At 33.5% G+C, this 19,877-nt stretch overlaps 1 protein-coding gene across 2 annotated transcripts in view; it reads left to right on the top strand.

Annotated features, from left to right (window-relative positions):
- The window catches only part of LOC111043244 (LIM domain kinase 1), a 65,044-nt gene extending 47,675 nt beyond the window's left edge, over positions 1 to 17,369 (top strand). For both annotated transcript variants that reach the window (XM_022328147.2, XM_022328148.2), the window contains 6 exons: positions 97 to 328; positions 3,667 to 3,924; positions 4,775 to 5,047; positions 6,892 to 7,046; positions 9,237 to 9,343; positions 14,860 to 17,369. In XM_022328147.2, coding sequence (XP_022183839.2) covers positions 97 to 328; positions 3,667 to 3,924; positions 4,775 to 5,047; positions 6,892 to 7,046; positions 9,237 to 9,343; positions 14,860 to 14,948 — 1,114 coding nt within the window. In that variant the 3' untranslated portion in view covers positions 14,949 to 17,369. The remainder of the gene's footprint in view (positions 1 to 96; positions 329 to 3,666; positions 3,925 to 4,774; positions 5,048 to 6,891; positions 7,047 to 9,236; positions 9,344 to 14,859) is intronic.
- Positions 17,370 to 19,877: the final 2,508 nt, after the last annotated feature.

The raw sequence follows: 19,877 nt of genomic DNA, 5'->3' as shown, positions 1-19,877 counted from the left end.
AAGCCAAAACTGTTCCTTTCCCACATTTGGATAGAAATTGTACAAAAATAGGTTATGTTTATCACTTCATATATGATATATTTATGGTTGTTTCAGGTCCCCACCTTCTGGTCGCGATGGGTACGATTTGTCACGAACTAGATCATTCCGTGTTGATCCGAAAAGCCAGAGGATTTTCAGAGCTTCAGATCTGGTGAAAGGTGATCTTCTCGGTCAAGGATTTTTCGGCCAGGTCTATCAGGTGACCCACCGCGACACCGGGGAAGTCATGGTGCTCAAAGAACTCTACAGGGTCGACGAAGAGGCGCAGAAAAACTTTTTGAAAGAGGTACCGTATTGCTTATTCAGACATATGTATTTCTATGTCATGTTATGGTATCATGTGTCACCTGGTCATATGGGACATATCATATATATGAATCATATATTCATCTCATATTGATCAGGATTTTAGAGTTTTAATTTAGAAAAGTTTGATGAACAGTGTTTTTGTCATCGACAGAAAGATTGTTTATTTCATTTGTTATCAAAATTATTGTAGCTTCTCTTTTGTTTTTGATAACAAACGTGCTCGCTTGTGCGACTGATAAAAATATGTATTTGAAATGGCTTCATGTTTGGCATTGACTGAGTTATATATTAATACCCAAAATTTTACTTTTGTGTTGTGTGAGCTCGTTCGATAGGACTGTTAGTAAAGTCCGGCTGTTCTGGTGAAGGGGATAGATTTTTGTTCTTGTTTTATAATACAGTTTTCCTGTCACAGTTCGGGCAGTTTAAAGAGAATTGTATTATTGAATAGGAAGGAATCTGAACCCACTTCATTAGATCACTTTTTTTGATCCATACCAGTGGATGCCAAATTGGGAAGCCATTTTCATAAAGGTAGGTGACTACTGAGTCATTGTTTTAAATTTTTCATAACCACAACAAATGAATCTTCACTAGCAGCAAAGCGAGTAGCCCTTGAAATATTCATCTGTTTTATTATTATTTCGTTATTCTAATTATAATTCTAATTTTGTACAAATAATTTATTGTTTGTTTTAAATATCAAAAACCTGTACGATCTTTTTTGGTTTTTATTTTCCCACCCTTACATATTCAGTGAAGGCACATCTTGCTTACACATGTTCATTTCTATGTTGTTGTGTGTTGTATTGTATGTTTCTATGTGATATGTGAGGTGGTTTGTCTGTGTTGAGTTCAATAAGAGTATCTCGACTTAGATACAGTCTTACTAAAGCTGCACTCATGATAAGCTGTTTGAAAGACAAATCGTATTTTTATTGCTTTACAAATGCTCTAACCTATCAATAATGCTTATAATATGAACAGAGATTCTCCTTGAGGTGAAATGAAAGAGATGGTTTCATTTCAACATAATTCTACAATTATGTCGAATTAACATCATCTCTTTCATTTTTACAACTTATAATTCACTCTCCAATTTGACAATTATGTGGAATTGACAACAACTCTTTCATTTCATCTTATTATCAATAATGACTTTAGATCAGAGGCGGCGCTTCCATAAGAGCCAAGTGGACCGGACCCACCCAAATGAACCAGTAAAGTACATTTTAAAATGCTTTAAGTTATGTGGTTAATAGTTATTATTCAATAAATTAATTTTGAACTGTCAACTGGTGAAAACTCTAGTTGAAAGACCATGCAAATCCGTGGCCATCGTGGAATACGTACCGAGTTCAACGATGGTCACGATTCATTACGTAGCACATTGAAGGGCCCCACAATTCAAGCCCTTCTAGCTCTCATAAGAACGTATTGGCAAGGCAACGTAAGCCGGCGGCGCTGGACTGGGTGGAAGCAATGCATTGATATACGGAGCAAGTGGGCCCGTTTAAGCTGGCCCATTGGTCGTTGATTCACAGTATTCTCGCTTGGACTGCTGAGCGCTATAGCTTTGTTTACATCCCATCATGTGAATAGCATCCGAATTGGCAAACAGGTTGTTTTATCATTTTATAAAGTAACAGATTGATAATTTTAGCTACTATTCTGCTAATATTTGCATAGATTAATTAGTCTAACAATAAGTACAATTGTAGTGATTGCTGATTGTGAATTTAAAGGCGTGATTTTATTGTGAAGTGCTGTATAAGTGTGTGGTGATCATGATTAAATGAGGTCAGGTCTACTTCGACAAGTTATATCTACAATTAGTTCATAGGATAATGACATAGACTACCTGCGTAACAACTTGTAAAGTTGAATATGCTTCATAAAGCACCCCTAACAATTCCCACCACTGGTCCACCCAACTGTTCAGGTCAAGCGCCGCCACTGCTTTAGGCCATTTCACACCGCTGTAGCGTAGCTTTTGCGACATCTTCGGTCGACGTAGCACGTATCCCAGCGTAGGATACTTGAGCTACGGATCGTTCACACCGAAAGATACGTTTTCGTATTTGATCGAAGTGGAATGTATTTTATCACAGAGTTTTGTTTCAAGGTTAGTTGTGTATCAATGGCTATTTGTTACAAGTGTTATCAAACGAAAATCCCAATTAAATGCTGTAAATCACCCCGAAGACTTCCGCTACTGCAAATATTGACAACAGGGTAAACAGCTAGATGGAAATTCGATGAGCGCTACTATACAAAAATTAGTTGTCAGCCCATATAGTAGCGCTCATTGAATTTCCATTTAGCTACTTACCCTGTTGTCAGTATTTAGTAGCAGAAGTCTTCGGGGTGATTCACAGCATTTAATTGGGATTTTCGTTTAATAATAATTACCAATTCATTAGCATTTGAATAAATGCAGTATTTCATATTAATCCTCATATTAATTACCAGACTTCATGTAATACCTCAGTTGATATAGCTTCATCTACCATATCATTGATGGATGAAAATTTGACTGTCCTAGCATTAGGCTCAATTTACTTGTAAACGGTGCTTCTGACGGGAAAATATAACTGAACAAAATGTGTTTAGAATTGTGTTCTACATCTGGTTCAGTCATCAAAAGGGTTGATTATTCATTTTTTCTGTTTTCAACCAACTTGAAAAAATTTGTTCTAAAAATAGCAAAGACGGCGAATATCTCCCGAACCGTGCGTTTGACGGAAAAATGTTACTGAACCAAAAATGCTTAGAATTCAATTCTACATCATAACCAGTAATAAAAATTGCTTGATCCCTCCTCCCCACGCCGCGGGGGTGTAAGTTGTGCCAACTGGTGCTCTGTAGGTGACAAGTAGTCAGGGTGACACCTTGACGCCAGCGTGCAAGGTTTCATGTAGATGTGAGCAATCTCCGTCTACTTGTCTCCTTTCTAAGGAGGTGACAACTAGTCGGGGGGACACACTGACGCGAGGGTGCAAGGTGTCTAGTTGTCGTTTACGGTCATGACTAGTTGGCACCTTTAGTCCAGTAGGTGTCAAGTAGTCGGGGGCAATGGTATATTTTTACGAGGGTACAAGTAGTTGCCTATGGCCAAAATGACCCGGTTTCAAGTAGTCGGAGTGACAACTAGACGGCTACCCGCGCCCGCATATTCCTTCAAGTCAAAAGTAATTTTGTACGGATTATAATTGTATAAATTTCTAACTTTCATTTATTAAAGTTATAACTTAGTTATAAGTTTACTTTCATTTATTAGATATACAAGTTTATAAATATATTTTTGTTCTGCAGGTTGCCGTTTTGCGAAGTCTCCATCACGACAACGTTTTGAGGTTCATTGGTGTCCTCTATAAAGAGAAGAAGCTGCACCTTGTCACAGAGTTCATATCTGGTGGCACCTTGAAGGCTCTCATCCACGACCTGAGTGAGCCCTTGCCCTGGGAACAGAGAGTCAATTTTGCTAAAGATATAGCTGCAGGCATGACTTACCTACACTCCATGAACATAATTCATAGGGATCTCAACTCGCATAACTGTCTAGTCAGAGAAGTATGTCAAGTTGTCTTATTCTAGTGTTGTATTCTTGTATATTTCATCAACTGATATGCTTCCCTCAATCAAATCCAAACTTATCATCAGGTGTTAACACTAAAACTACGACTTGCAGACAAGAAAGTCTATTCATGTTGTATGAATTTTTGACTCAGTGTCTGTTAATGTGTTGTGTTATTCAAACAATCATGAAGAACTAAATTTTTCAACCACAACTAATATTTTTCATCCTATACCCTTTTACTAACTTTCTGAATCTGACCAATATATCGTTCTCTTCTAATTTTATTAGTTATAGCCTACTGAATTGTGAATATTTAATGAATTGCGATATTATTTTCTTTTCTCTTATTTTCTTTTTTAATTGTAACGTTACACTATCAAATGTGTCATTAAGGCTGGTACTGGAGTTTGTCTGTGAGCCTTTCTATGTTTTTTATGGAATAAATAAATAAATAAATAAATAAATATCAGAACTAAGAACTACTCAGAACTAAGATTATCAACCATAAATTTTATACTGAAATACATTTATTTAAACATGATGTACATAAATGTTACCGTATCTTCAGTATTTTACACACAGCAAAGGTGCATTTTCGTTTGTGCGTTAATTTCCGCAGTCGACGACGACAAGCATTGTTCACATTCATATTGTCCAAATTTCAAGTGTGCTAAAACAGCTGATCAAATAACTTTTCATTATTTGTGTTTATTATTCAAGAATCAAACATTTCTAATAATATCAACATAAATTGCCATTTAAAAGCATAAAAACTTATAAACTCAACCTCCCCCATTAAAACATAATTTTTGGCTATTGAATATCATTTTTGTCGTTTCTTAGGATAAAACTGTTGTGGTTGCCGATTTCGGATTGGCGAGAATCATTTCGCAAAGTGACTGCGACCGCGGAAGAGTGAACAGATGTGGTGTGATCCAGAATCCACGGCGTGTAGTGCCCTGTGAAGGCAGATCTGTGGCTGGACAAAGGCGATCCGAACGAAAAAAGCGTTACACCGTCGTGGGAAATCCCTACTGGATGGCACCGGAAATGATGAAAGGCAACAAGTATGATGAAAAGGTTGATGTATTCTCTTTCGGCATTGTCTTGTGTGAGGTAAGGTCTATTTTTTGTTATTTCTCTATAAGGCTTAACTCACACTTACGCGACTCAAGTCGAGAAGAGACTGCGACTCTAGTCTCTTCTCGACGCAGCATGTGTTTTCAAATGGTGACACTCAGACCAGTCGATTCTAGTCTCCGCGACCTCACGACTGTGAGACTGAGTCGAGCGTCGAGCCTCGACTTGAGTTGCGTAGTACCGTGCATTTTTAATGAAAGTGAGGTTATGTTTCATGAAAGTGATGTTTTATCATTTTAGATAAGACAATAATACGAATAATAATCCAATCAATCAGTTTTATTAGAAAAACATTTTTACATTGTTGGGTCCTGCTAAACCCGTGAATTTTTCAGCAGGTGCCAGAACAAAACAAAATTATTCACAACGTTAAATTAAAATTAAGTATATATAAAATGAGCTAAAAATCTATAATGGAAATTATTTTTGAAATATACTATTATTTTGAAGGTGTGAAAATTTCTTGGTGTCAGGGTTTGATAAAAAATTTGTAGGGTTTGATGGTTGTTCAAGTTTAGATGAGGTATTCTAGACGCAATAACTTTTAGGATCCTCAACTGTATTTTCTCTACTCTCAATAATAAGTAATTTGCTGCACAACTCCATATCTTATAATGGTTTCTATTAACGACTTATAAATTAAATACAGGTAATCAACAGGGATGTTCTTATGTAAATAATATATTTTAGCGCTTAATGCCTGGAGTTTCTTGGATATATTGTCAATTTGAGAATGCCATCTCATTATTATATTATAAAATTTCTTACATGCAAATTAGTGACGAATTAGATCTTATATTTTTTATTAAAGTATGGTTAGAAAATAGAGTAGTATGGAACTGAAGTAGTGACAATGAGCAAGAAAGTCGTAAGGTCGAGAGACTGGAGTATCCTCGACTGGAGTCGTACGATTCGAGTCGGGGTAGTGTGAGTTGAGCCTAAGTTGTGAGTGAGGCCAATAAAATGGTCATTATATTATCTAGTACTCTACTTTCTATTGTGTAATTGCTTTTGTTTCTGAATATATTGTATGACAATTTTATATTTAGTATGTATTATGTTCATGCCAAGTAAATAAATATGAATAGGAGTACGGTATTTACGATATTGGCCCGGTCGCACAAAAGCCGGTTAAATTTTAACCGTGATTAATTCCACGAGAACCAATCAGAGAAGGCGTGTTTGAAAATACGGCTTCTCTGATTGGTTCTCGTGAAATTAATCACGGTTAAAATTTAGCCGGCTTTTGTGTAACCGTCACATTATGTTGATTAATGGTATGATTAATACAGCTGATTTTTAATATGCAGCAGTTACCATAGTTTGTTATTTCTTGTTTCATCACTCGTGTTCAATTTTGCTAATTAGAGCCTTTCTTTCAATCCAAATATTGGTCTTTTTTGTTACAGTTAATGAAGCTAGAATCTCATAGAGCTAATAATATTTTGTGATAATAATGTGAAATATTTCTTCTACGTTTGGTTTTGAAGCATCTAAATTTTAAGATCTACTTAAAAACCTCTTTCCAAATTCCATAGAAGATAGCTGATATCTGATGTAATATTAACAGTTCATAGTTAAAAATGATAATAATTTGGTTTTGAAACATCTAAATTTAAAAATCTACATCTTGAAAATAATTAAGAACTGAAAATTTTGTGAAGTGAACAACTAAAAGACTCAACCTATTTCGGACTATGTGCAACCTTATCTAAATTTGGGAGAGGAATAGCACAAGGTTACCTTATTTTTTCTCTTCCTATCATTTTGATGATGTACTTATTGAATGAATCAATAACGAATATTTCGACTTTTTGCAGATAATTGGCAGAGTTAATGCGGATCCAGATTATCTTCCAAGAAACTCGGATTTCGGGCTCAACCAAAATGTTTTTAAGGAGAAGTTTTGTGCGTCGTGTCCACAACACTTCTACAAGATAGCTTTTCTTTGTTGTGATCTCAACCCTGATAAAAGGTAGGTCATCTCAATATTTGTTTGTTTGTTTTTAAAGCTTCCCAGAGACTCTAAATTAGACTATAGGATATGTCAAAACTTTTAATACATACGGTAACACAAAAAAAGAAGAAACAATCACACAAAGGAACCCTCTCTACACATAAACTCTTCCATGGTATAGAATACTCCAACCATCAAAAAGCTTTTCAACTCCTCAAAAACATTGATATCTTCACAATTTATCAAATGAGTCTTCTAATAAATCTAAGGCCCATGTATGTTGGTTTTTTCTCAAAAAGAGCTGTTCTGTGATACAGTGAAGCATAGTCTCCTCTATTTCGTGTATTTTATCCTTGCGAATCAGAATTTCTAGCCATAGTCTTTCTTTCAACATGCATAATCACCTCTTAGATATAAATAGAGGGAACGGTTAGTATGCCTAGTTCTTTGAGGTGGTTCCTACAGGAACTCTGAAGGCATAATACCTCTAATAGTTTTTTTTTGAGCTCAAACACCCTCCCCAAATTCTGGCACGTCCCACCCCACACAATAATGGCATAGCGGATGTGTGACACTATGAGTGAGTGATAGACTACTGCCATTGTGAGTTTCAATATTCTAATTTGTCGGAGTGCAAAGACTCCAGTTGCAATCCTTCCACAGAGCTGATCAGTATAGCAATTCCAAGAAAGTTGCTGATCCAGAGCAACCCCTAGGAATTCCACGAAATGAGGCTGGTGAACAGTTTTTTATTTATCTGTAACTTATTTATGTATATATATATATATATATATATATATATATATATAAACTTATTAATGTACAGATAAATAAAAAATCCTATATATATAGGATTTTACAGTGATTCACCGTCTTCCCTCTTTTAGTCGAGACCTCCATCTTTGCCTATCCTCCCATTCACCATCCCTTAAATTCCTGGCCTCCATAGCCTCATTCACCTCATTTCTCCATGATCTTTTAGGTCTTCCTCTTTTCCTTCGCCCAATTGGACTCCAATCAGTCACCATCCCTATCCATTTGCTAGCACTCGCCCTTCTAGCATGGCCATACCACATCAAACTTTTATCCTCAATCAACTTTATAATATCCCATTCCACTTTCATTCTCCTTCTTATCTCCTCGTTTCTCACTCTGTCCATTCTGGTAAGCCCGCAGCATCTCCTCCAGTAATCCATCTCAACAGCACCTATCTTATCTCTTGCTCTCTTGTTTGTCACCCAAACCTCTGCCCCATACGTCATTATACTTCTGACGATTGCATTGAATATTCTATGTTAATTTTTCCTATGAATATCCTTACTCCATGTGATTAATAAGTTTATTTATCCTGGAATTATAATAATGTCCGAACTGTAAAAATGGGATTTTGATTCATTAATTCCTAATTTGAGTTGATTCTTCACAATGTGTAAATTTGTAGACATAGTAGCGTGACTGTTACATATTTATTGCATTTCAGTAGTTATATGGAATTTTATTGAACTTTTCAAGTGTTATTCCATTATAATAAATTGAATTGAATTATCTGTATCTGTACAGAAACAGTAAGGTACCGATATAAAAGCGTAGCATCAGCTGATGAAAAGTAAATGCGTGTGTTCGTGGCGCTCAAGTCTGTACGCACCTTTATAAATCTTGAGGCGAATTCCTTCAGTGATCGTGTCCGGTACAGTGAAAATATTTTTCCAATGGGGCTATTCCCACTCGATTCAGGCAAGCTAGTATGAATAATCTCATTAGAACTCATAGTAATGCTATTTTCACTGTACCGTTCACTGATACTGATATATGGGAATCCAACTTGAATGCGTTACATTAGAAACACCAGCCGGGACACTAGGGTTTGGTGTCTGAACTTGAAATCGATAAAAATTTGCTTACAATATTTTTAATATTTTTGCATTTTGAGCCTCATTTTCCAATCATCTAATGATACTGACTACAATCATTTAGTGTCGAAACACATGAGGCGTTTTTTTTTTCAGAAGAGTCGGCACGACACGACAGGACAGGAAGCTCTCCGATTGGTTTATTGGATTGGCGTATCAAGAATCAGCCAATCGGAGAACTTCCTGTCCTATTGTGCCGTACCGACTCGTCTGAAAAAACGTCTCGTGTGTTTCGACCCTTATTAGAGGACTGAACCTTACTAAAAAAGCTAAAATTGACTTTCTGTACTTTTTTCAGGCCACCTTTTGAAGTAATGGAAGTTTGGTTGGAAGGATTGGCAATGCATCTCTCAGTCGGTAGGCCCTTGCCACATGATCTCGATTATGACATAAATCATTACTCAGGTAAACTGAAACTTATTTATTTTTCTAAAATGTATGTAATCAGGGCTACTTATTTTTATTTATAAGATAGTATTATAGTACCTTTTTTGAAATTAATATAAAATAATAGATTAAAAATACTAATCGAAACTAGTCGTTGTTTTAATTTGTATTTTTAATCTATTATTTTATATTAATTTCAAAAAAGGGTACTATAATACTATTTTAATTTTCAAGTTCATTATACTAGGGTTTGGTGTCTAAACTTGAAAAAGTTCTAACATTTACATTTATTTTTTGAAATAACATTTTTTCAGCTGTAAGTCTCCCAATTTTCAAAAAAATATTAAAATATTGGTTGTTTGAGATAAGTGAGGAGGAGGCTGTGGCTCTGGTCTTGGCGGGCGGCGGACTCACCTGACTGCAAAATTAACATTACTTTTACTGACTCTATACCAATACTGACTGACTCTATACGATAGAGACTGGCTATATACGATACAGACGGACTTTACAATACAGAATGACTTTCTGCGATACAAAACTATGACATTCATTTGAATGAAATTACCCTCAAATTGAATTAATTTTGGCTCTCTTTCTTCTCCCCCTTCATAAAGATTCACTATACCTACTTGAAATTTCAACTCGAGTCTACGCACAGGCCACAGTGCCCATGTAGGCTCATTCCATAACCTATAATATGGAAACTTAATTTAAGTACATAATTATTCGTATTTTATATTATTCATCATTTTTGTACTTACTGTATTTTTGGAATAAAGAATATTCTTGATTGATTGATTGACTACCATGCTCATTAGTAATCTAGTAAAGTTTCTGCAAACATTAGTTTATTATCATTATAATAAACTTTGTTATTATTCTTTTAAATTTCATTATTATTCATAGTTTGTATTATTTTTAGTGTTTTGCTCTGTCTGATAATTTGCGACTCCTCCCTGCACACGGACAAATCATCCATGATGGAGAATATCCAATTAATCCATAACACTGTTATATTTTATAAATATGTAATTTTTTATGAATAAAATAATTTTAACTTGAATTTGAGTTTGCAGCACGGGGCTTTATGGCTAATGTTATTCCAATATAACGATAGGAGCACACTGTTGCCATATACTAATTTTATCAAAAGGCATACGCTGTCTGTATCTCTGTTCTCTCACAAAATTAGCTCACAGGTTCTCTGGATTCAGTGAAATCGGGCAGCACTGTGCTTCATAAGAGCAATGCAGCAATCTAAGGTTTGCACAAACTATTTGCAATGACTGTTTGCACAGGCATAGAAACTGAATTATTTTTTTAATACTTACTGATTTTTACTGATTTATATGATTTTTATTCATATGTTTTGTAATTGTATAGACAAATAAATAAATGAATATATTCATATGTGCTTTCATAAGAGCAATGCAGCAATCTAAGGTTTGCACAAACTATTTGCAATGACTGTTTGCACAGGCATAGAAACTGAATTATTTTTTTAATACTTATTGATTTTTACTGATTTATATGATTTTTATTCATATGTTTTGTAATTGTATAGACAAATAAATAAATGAATATATTCATTTGTTTTCATCATTTTGTTTCTATGCTAAAACTATTTTCAATTCTAATAGGATATTTTGATAGGGAATCAAAAATATTCCTTATTCTTTCTGTATTCTTCCAATATCAGAACTTATTTAGAGATGATTTTCTACTAGAACTGACAATTATTATATCTTCAATTTTTAGTCGTTTCCAATGTTGAAACGGCTTTATATTATATATCTTTCTTTATAGTCTTTGCAAGCTCAGATTACAGCGTTGCGCTTATGAAGTTTTTTTTTTTTTTTTTTTTTTTAAGATTACGTCCTAAAGACTCCAGTCATGGAGTATAAGACAAGTCATGTTATTACATAATAATTCTAACACTAAGTAGTTCAACCTAGTTTAGGTTTGAAAGGAATTCTTGTACACTATAAAAAGCCTTATCAACTAAATATTTTTTCATTTGTTTTTTGAAAATCTTCAATCATCATTACTTTTCAAGATTTGAGGTAGCTTGTTATAAAATTCCTACCAATATAATCTGGTTTTTGTTCAAATAACCTACTATTGTGACCCATTATATGATAATCTGCTCTGTTTCGCGTATTATACTCATGAACATCTGAATTCTGGATCACACCACTCGTTTTCACATGCATTACAACTTCATATACATACAAAGATGGCACAGTTAATAGACCAAGCTTTTTAATAAAGGCCTACAAGAGTCTAACCTATTCACTTTCTCTATACATCTGAGTGCCTTCTTTTGAATCTTAAACACTCTGTCCATATTTTGTTGAGATGAATTACCCCATACTAGAATAGCATACCTAATATGAGATAGTATAAGTCCATGGTAAGCAGTTAACAGTAGTTTTTTTATCATTCAGCCTAGCAAGCTGCCGCAGGACAAATACCCCAGATGATATCTTATTACATATCCTCTCAATGTAAGGATGCCATGTTAATTTCCTGTCCAATAAAATTCCAAGAATGCTACTTTCTCCTTCTTGGTCGAATTCATTTCCTCTACAAACACATTTATTTCTCTATCCTCTACTGAATTATATTTACTTTTGAATTGTAGGAATTGACATTTCTTACTATTTATTGTTAATTGCCTTTGCTTCAAGAATTGGACAATTGACTGTACTCCAGTAAAAGCATTTATTTCTAGACTATCTAATAAATAATTGTTAAAGATAAGCGATGTGTCATCAGCAAACAACAGAGCTCTGTGATCTTTTAACTCTTTGGTAATTGGTTCACATACAACAGAAACAGTAAGGGACCCAGAATTGAGCCTTGAGTACTCCAGCCTGGACCTCAAGTTTTTGAGATTTAATTTTTACTATTTCATTCCCATCCACCTTGGTAAAGATTCACTATACCTACTTGAAATTTCAACTCGAGTCTACGCACAGGCCACAGTGCCCATGTAGGCTCATTCCATAACCTATAATATGGAAACTTAATTTAAGTACATAATTATTCGTATTTTATATTTTATATTATTCATCATTTTTGTACTTACTGTATTTCTGGAATAAAGAATATTCTTGATTGATTGATTGACTACCATGCTCATTAGTAATCTAGTAAAGTTTCTGCAAACATTAGTTTATTATCATTATAATAAACTTTGTTATTATTCTTTTAAATTTCATTATTATTCATAGTTTGTATTATTTCTAGTGTTTTGCTCTGTCTGATAATTTGCGACTCCTCCCTGCACACGGACAAATCATCCATGATGGAGAATATCCAATTAATCCATAACACTGTTATATTTTATAAATATGTAATTTTTTATGAATAAAATAATTTTAACTTGAATTTGAGTTTGCAGCACGGGGCTTTATGGCTAATGTTATTCCAATATAACAAAAGGAGCACACTGTTGCCATATACTAATTTTATCAAAAAGGCATACGCTGTCTGTATCTCTGTTTCTCTCACAAAATTAGCTCACAGGTTCTCTGGATTCAGTGAAATCGGGCAGCACTGTGCTTCATAAGAGCAATGCAGCAATCTAAGGTTTGCACAAACTATTTGCAATGACTGTTTGCACAGGCATAGAAACTGAATTATTTTTTTAATACTTACTGATTTTTACTGATTTATATGATTTTTATTCATATGTTTTGTAATTGTATAGACAAATAAATAAATGAATATATTCATTTGTTTTCATCATTTTTTTTCTATGCTAAAACTATTTTCAATTCTAATAGGATAATTTTGATAGGGAATCAAAAATATTCTTTATTCTTTCTGTATTCTCCAATATCAGAACTTATTTAGAGATGATTTTCTACTAGAACTGACAATTATTATATCTTCAATTTTTGGGTTTGCATTCAATTTTTAGCCTTTTCCAATCTTGAAACAGCTTTAAATTATATCTCTTCTCTATAGTCTTTGCAAAGCTCTGATTACAGCGTTGCGCTTATGGAGTACAGTGCTGCCAGATTTCATAGAAGCCAGTGGCCTATGAACTAATTTTGAGATGAAGAGCGAAAAATAGAGCGTAGGCCTTTTTGATAGGAATAGAAATCAGATGGGTCGTGAAGTCCCGTACTGAAAACTAAGGTTTCGGGAATTTAATTTTATTAGGGAATAAATTAGCTTGAAAATTATTGAATTAGATTTCTAATAGAATTCACATTGGCTGTGTTGTCTTAAGTTTCATCATTTTGTTTCTATTTGAAAGTCTTTTTCAAATGCTAAAACGATTTTCAAATGTCATCACTTCACCTGAATTTTTAAAGAATCGGTTACCATAGAAATTAAATTGAAATTGATTTATACTTCGAATATTACTCTATGGGCCGGGCCGGTTTCCGAGCTCGGGATCTATAAGTTCGGGACTTACAGAGTCCAGAACTAAAATAAGCTCTCGGGTCTAAATCAACTTTCTGAGTCACGGGTTTATGTTCTAAGCTCCGGGGTCTATTAAGTTCTCGACTTATTTAAGTCCAGGACTTTAACGCAGTAAACATGAGCGAAATTCTCAATATTTTGCTGTTGTATTTTTGGCATCAGGCCTATAGCAAAACAGCTGATTGCAGCGGGATAATTCAAATGCTCTCCAAACTATTTTGTGAAAATACGATTCGATTTCTTTGTATGGTGTGGGTCTATAAATTCAAAGCAAAACCTAACCTGTTGAAACATGAATAAGAAAAATGAACATTTCATTTCACGTTATGTCATCATTGATTTTGAAATAAAAATTTTAGTATGCTACCTATTGAGTTGGAAAACGTATTTGTTTTAAACAAAATGGAATAATAATTTATTATTGTTATATTATTATTAATAATATGTTGAATATGGCATTGATAAATAATATTCACATTGGGAGATAAAATTCCAAGGCAATCCTTGTATTATTTTTCTTGAACATTTTTAGGTTATGTTAGAGTCGTAAAATAAGGTTCGTTTTTTATGCATAATATTATGAAGAACTCTATTCCAAAATAAACTTGCAAACTATTATGAATTTAGATGGACTAATTCAAATAATTTAGGTATTTCATGACATTTATTTGGCTATTCATCTACTCCAAAACAATAACTGAATTGTGTTTGCTCGGTTAAGTTTAGAACTTAAATTTAAACCCTACCCCAGTCGAGGGTTTAAAATCACGCTGTTTTAAGTTCTGGACTTGACGATTTTTGATGAATCCTTGACTCGAAAAGAGACGAGAATCTAATTCAAGTCCTGGACTTATAAGCCCTTCACTCAGAAAGCGAAATTATAAACTGCAGGGTCTAACGTGATCTTTTAACTCCAGGGTCTATTTGAGTCCTCGACTACGTTAACGCTCTGACTCAGAAAGCCAATTTTCTGACTCCAGAGTTTAAAGCCGGTTAAAGTCTAGAACTTAGCTAAATTCCGAGCTTGGAAAACGGCCCTATTAGTTCTTGTTATTTCAATTTTTGTTACAATTGCTTGTTCTTTTTTGCAGGTGTTTCGAGCTCGTCGATTGCTGGGGAGTCAGTTCCGCTGCCAATTCTGCCTTGCCTGCCACGATCAGTTGAATCAACTGCTCTCTAACTTCAATCATTTCAAGTTTGAGTTTTCTTTCCATTAATTATACTTTGCATTCCACTAGATGTTCCACTAGATTCTGGAAATAACTACTTGACAATTTAAATATGCACACAGACATAAGTTCTACAACTGAGACCTAAACTTAGTTCTTAGCCACACTAAGCTGTTTGGCTGATTGGGTTGACGTATCGAGTGAGGTTCCAATTTAAACTGTAGAAAAACATTTTTATTTTAATGAATTTCTCAATTACATTCCAAATCTTACATTCAACTGATATTGTATCTTATATCATTTTGATATTCAAGAGACAGACTGAGGCAGAACATTCTAATTGATCAAGACAGTTTGAAATCAATTTTTCATGCCATAGTTATTCTATCATCCAAAACATTCCAAAAGTTCAATTCCCTGTATTATTTTGGCATGTAACTTTATGAAAACTTGCAGACTTACTTTTACATCTTCCTCATTTTTAGTTTTCTCGTACATTTCGTCAAGTAGTTATTTCGGAATTAATTTAATATTATTTATTTGTATGTGCAATTTATTACATTATGTATTACAACTGATCTGGTGATTTCCATTAGATATTATAATAGTACCGTATAGAATAATTTCAGTATATGTAGGCTACTACATTACGATACTTTCATAGATCAATATTTAGGCCAGTTGATGTAAAAGATTTGTTATTCCTGTTTGTATATGTTGCCAGAATGTTTTCCACTGAAACCATACCTCTGAATTTCAATATGTTGTACGAAATATTTTTTTCAATTTTCATAGCTTTGAGTTTAATAAATATGCATGACATCTAGTCAACTCATTCCTATCAATATTTTTATCTTTTCCACTTTACTTTGTGCTTTTTAGCACTGCTTTTCCAAAATCTATATACTTCGGTACTTAATTAGTTTTTGATATTCATTATTTTTTATTGTTGAAATTTTGTAAACATTCCAAGCTCCTTTGTAAAGATGCATACAGACTTTTAGAACACGCGCATTTCACTTTTCATCAGCTGATGCTATTCTTATTATATCTGTAGTTGTACATAATCAGTAAGATACAGGTATAGTACGCATAGCATCAGATGATGAAATATGAAATGCGCATGCTCGTGACGCATAAGTCTGTACGCACCTTCAGGTTTAACTTGTAGACACGAGTAATAGGCTACGCAAACTATGAAATAAGAAGATTTGGATCAGCTGTCTTTAAGCTCTATATTTTTCAAAGTTTGCTCTATAAGTTCAAAGTTCTATATTTTGTGTGTAAGGGAATTACACTTTTGTAATATTTACATGTCCAGTACTAGACATTTGACAATAGACATTCCTTCAAACCTTACCTCAAATAATGTTTTATCATCTATGTTATTTGAAAGTCAATCTTAAGCCACAAATTGACATCACCAGTTCAGTTTGCATTATTCTTCTATAGTTTGCAAAATTCTTTGCAAACAATTTAAATTGATTAATGTTTTATCATCTATGTTATTTGAAAGTCAATCTTAAGTCACAAATTGACATCACCAGTTCAGTTTGCATTATTCGTCTATAGTTTGCAAATTTTTATGCATACAATTTGAATTGATTGCTCCATTCTATTCAATTTTATAATATATATTTTTTTTAATTTGTGTCTTAGAGAATGCATTGAATATATTTTTTTAATTTGTCTTAGAAAATGCATTGAATATTTTTTTTATATGAGTTTATTCACATGCATGAGTATTCATTCGAAGAAAATGAAAAAAAATCATTTCCAAGAGGAGTATATTTGTTCAATTACTATTGTTAGTATTTAAGAGTTGAAAGCATAACACCTTTTAAATTTAGTTTTCCAGAAAACTTTTGTCATTTGTGAGAATAGTAATTTAGTTGAGACACTATTTCATCAACGGCTCTCAGTGCTTAGTCTTCAACATGGGATTTTGTATCCAAATTTCATCAATCTCAAAAATCATTATCTTGAATTAACTATTCGTTTTATTGAATACATTATAGCACATCATATCAAACATGCTTGTTCATTGATCTGTTTGAGATACAAATCATGTTTATTCATTCCAAAATACATTTTTCTGTTGATAGACAATTAAAATATATTTAATATTGATAGAGCTTCCATATTCACAAAGCTAAAAGGTGTTGTCGAACCTATAGAATCTCAGTGGTGTTTGACAAAATACTGTGATATATCTACTTAATTGATGTATACCTGTACATTCATTATGTAAATAATAATTTGTTTAGCTTTCAGTAAGTAGAGTTTATGGATAGTTAACTTCAATTTTATTGTGTACAAAGTGCCTACTTAACAGTTAGCGTTTAATTTTTTATTCAAACGTTATGATTTTGCATAATATTAGTAAAGTTGAATGTTGAAATGCAATAAATTGATACAAATTTTATCCTTCACATTGTTTAATTATTTCAACCCATGGGTGGCCAATAAAGACAGGACAAGTGTGTTGAGCATGTGTGAACACACACGTTCGTCATACATGTTATGTCGTCAGTGAACAACATTTTTTGTGGTTAGATTTATGTCTTGGATTTTCTGTTGGACTATTTTTTCATCGCTGCTCTATTTGAGGTTAAATATTTTTTTTATCATAATTTGCTTTTCGCCACACTGCACAGAGAGCAGCTGTTTTCCAGTCCCTACGTAGATCTGAAAGACCTTGTTTGCAGATGACGTCAGAAAAGGGTTTCTTTTCCGGTCTAGGCCAGAAAGTTGTCTCTTTCCAGCCGCTCATGGAAGTAGTTAATAAGTCATCCGCTAGATCGGGCGAGTGTCCACTTTCATCATCAGCTGAAGTCGCCATGATTTCAGTTCCAGTTTCGAATCAAACTAATTCGCTTCGCAACCATTTTTATTCAATTATTTATTGTTGATTAGTGCATTCCGAATTTTCAAAAATGCTTGAAGATGACTGTGGTATTCCAAGTTAAATTTTAAAAGAATCTGAAATCCTGACTGCAAATCTTCTACCACTAAAATCAAGAGATAGGTACGATAGCTTAACGAGTATTCTTTATTTTGTATTATTTATTTATTTTCTCAGCAATACCTGTAGTGTGGCGAAAAATATCGTTTGCACCACGGGCAAAAATGTTTTTCCAGCTCTCAATCTTTTCTAGTCCTCGGACCTGAAAACCGATTTCGAGCTGGAAAAATCTCATTTTCTGCTCTAGGTGCGAAATATACTATTTCCAGTGGTTTATTTAACCCACAATTCTAGTGGGCCACCATTCTAGCTAGTGGTTTATTAACCCTACCATTCTTGGTTTTACACAGACATCCTTTCTCTCTTCATTCTTTCTTCTTCTTTTTTCTCTTTTTATTATTATTTGATTCAATTTTGTTTAATAATTACTCTTATAATCAATTTTTATTCTTTACGATTACTTCAATGAATATTTGTATTCTTTCATATTAATTTTTTATCTTCTTGGATTTCAAATTGTATAATGTGTTGAAAATATTGTATTGTGTGAAGGAGGCAAAATGGGTTTATCCTGTTGTCTCCATTAATAAAATTATTATTATTTAGTGTTATTGGTTGTTTATTTTATGTTAAAAGCTGCTGTCAAACAGCTGTTTTTCGTTCCAAGCCTTTAGCTGATGACACAACATGTATGATGATTATCATACACATGTTCAAAACACTTATCCTATCGTTAGTGGCCACCCCAAGTCACGAAGCAAGCTGGGATATAATTAAGCTTACAACATAATTTGGGTTATAGCCCAAACAGTATTTCTGATTACTGCATTACTTGCAGTAGAAAACTAGATAAAGCACAACATCTTTGATCGCATCTTCAAGAGCACAACAGAATCAACATCCAAAATCAATGACATTTATATTGGATGTAATTTGTAGTGCATATTTCAGCTAATAATCACATTGACAGCACAGAATGTATAGTGAGGTCCACGTTATAATGATCAGTGGAGAAAGATAGGAGAAAAATGTTGCCGAACGTCTTGTCAATGCCTTCTATAAACGGTAGCTGATAATTTAAAATTTGTTATTATTTTAAATAAGTAGATAACTTAACTATTGTTTGTTTTTAATCATATTATTTGTATTTTTTTGTATTGTTATAATACTTGATAGAGAGTTGAGTGTAAGAGAGGGTCGACTGCGCCCTAACTTCGCTCTCTAAAAAAAAATAAAGGCAGTCATTCTATTCTATTCATGTCACCTTAATATATATGTATATATATTAAAATTTATTAGAGCAAATGGAATGCCTTCATCTTCATGTGTAGGCAACACACCACACCAACCTTGTTCCTGTGAGACACTGACCTTGTCTCTGTGACACTCCACTTTTTCGAATGGGACTCTACCCCTTTTCTTGTTCCAGTGAGACTGACCTTGTCTCTGTGAGACTCACCTTGTCTCTGTGAGACTGCCATTTATAAAAATACTTGTCTCTGTGACACTAATATCGTTCAAAAACACTACATGTCTCTGTGAGAACTTGTCTCTGTGATAAGGACCCATACAGGTGTATTGATGTAATATTAACTGGTCATTCTCGTTCAAAATAATCAATTATATTTTTCAATAATTTCATAATCAATTTACATAATTTTTAATCAATCAAAATATTTAATCAATTAATTATTAATTCTACATTGTTAAAAGACGATCTGGCAACAGAGCAAAGAGATAGCACTATCCGCTTTGTTGAATGAAAGACAAGGATAGCAATACCATTACTAATCAAACACTGCCATTAAAACGTGGACCTCACTAAAGAATACTCTATTGCAGAGAGAATAGGATGTACTCTCATTATAGAGAGTAAATTCTATAAACAGCTGATTGACAAAATATTGGAATACTGAGACTGTCAATAAGAGGGTATAGATTGGACTTTCTGTACTGAGACAGTATGTGGTACTCT

The sequence above is a fragment of the Nilaparvata lugens genome, chromosome X, assembly GCF_014356525.2.
Source record: "Nilaparvata lugens isolate BPH chromosome X, ASM1435652v1, whole genome shotgun sequence".
In the NCBI taxonomy this organism is placed as follows: domain Eukaryota; kingdom Metazoa; phylum Arthropoda; class Insecta; order Hemiptera; family Delphacidae; genus Nilaparvata; species Nilaparvata lugens.
The sequence above is the reverse complement of the archived record's forward strand: the minus strand, read 5'-3'. Positions and strand labels throughout refer to the sequence as shown.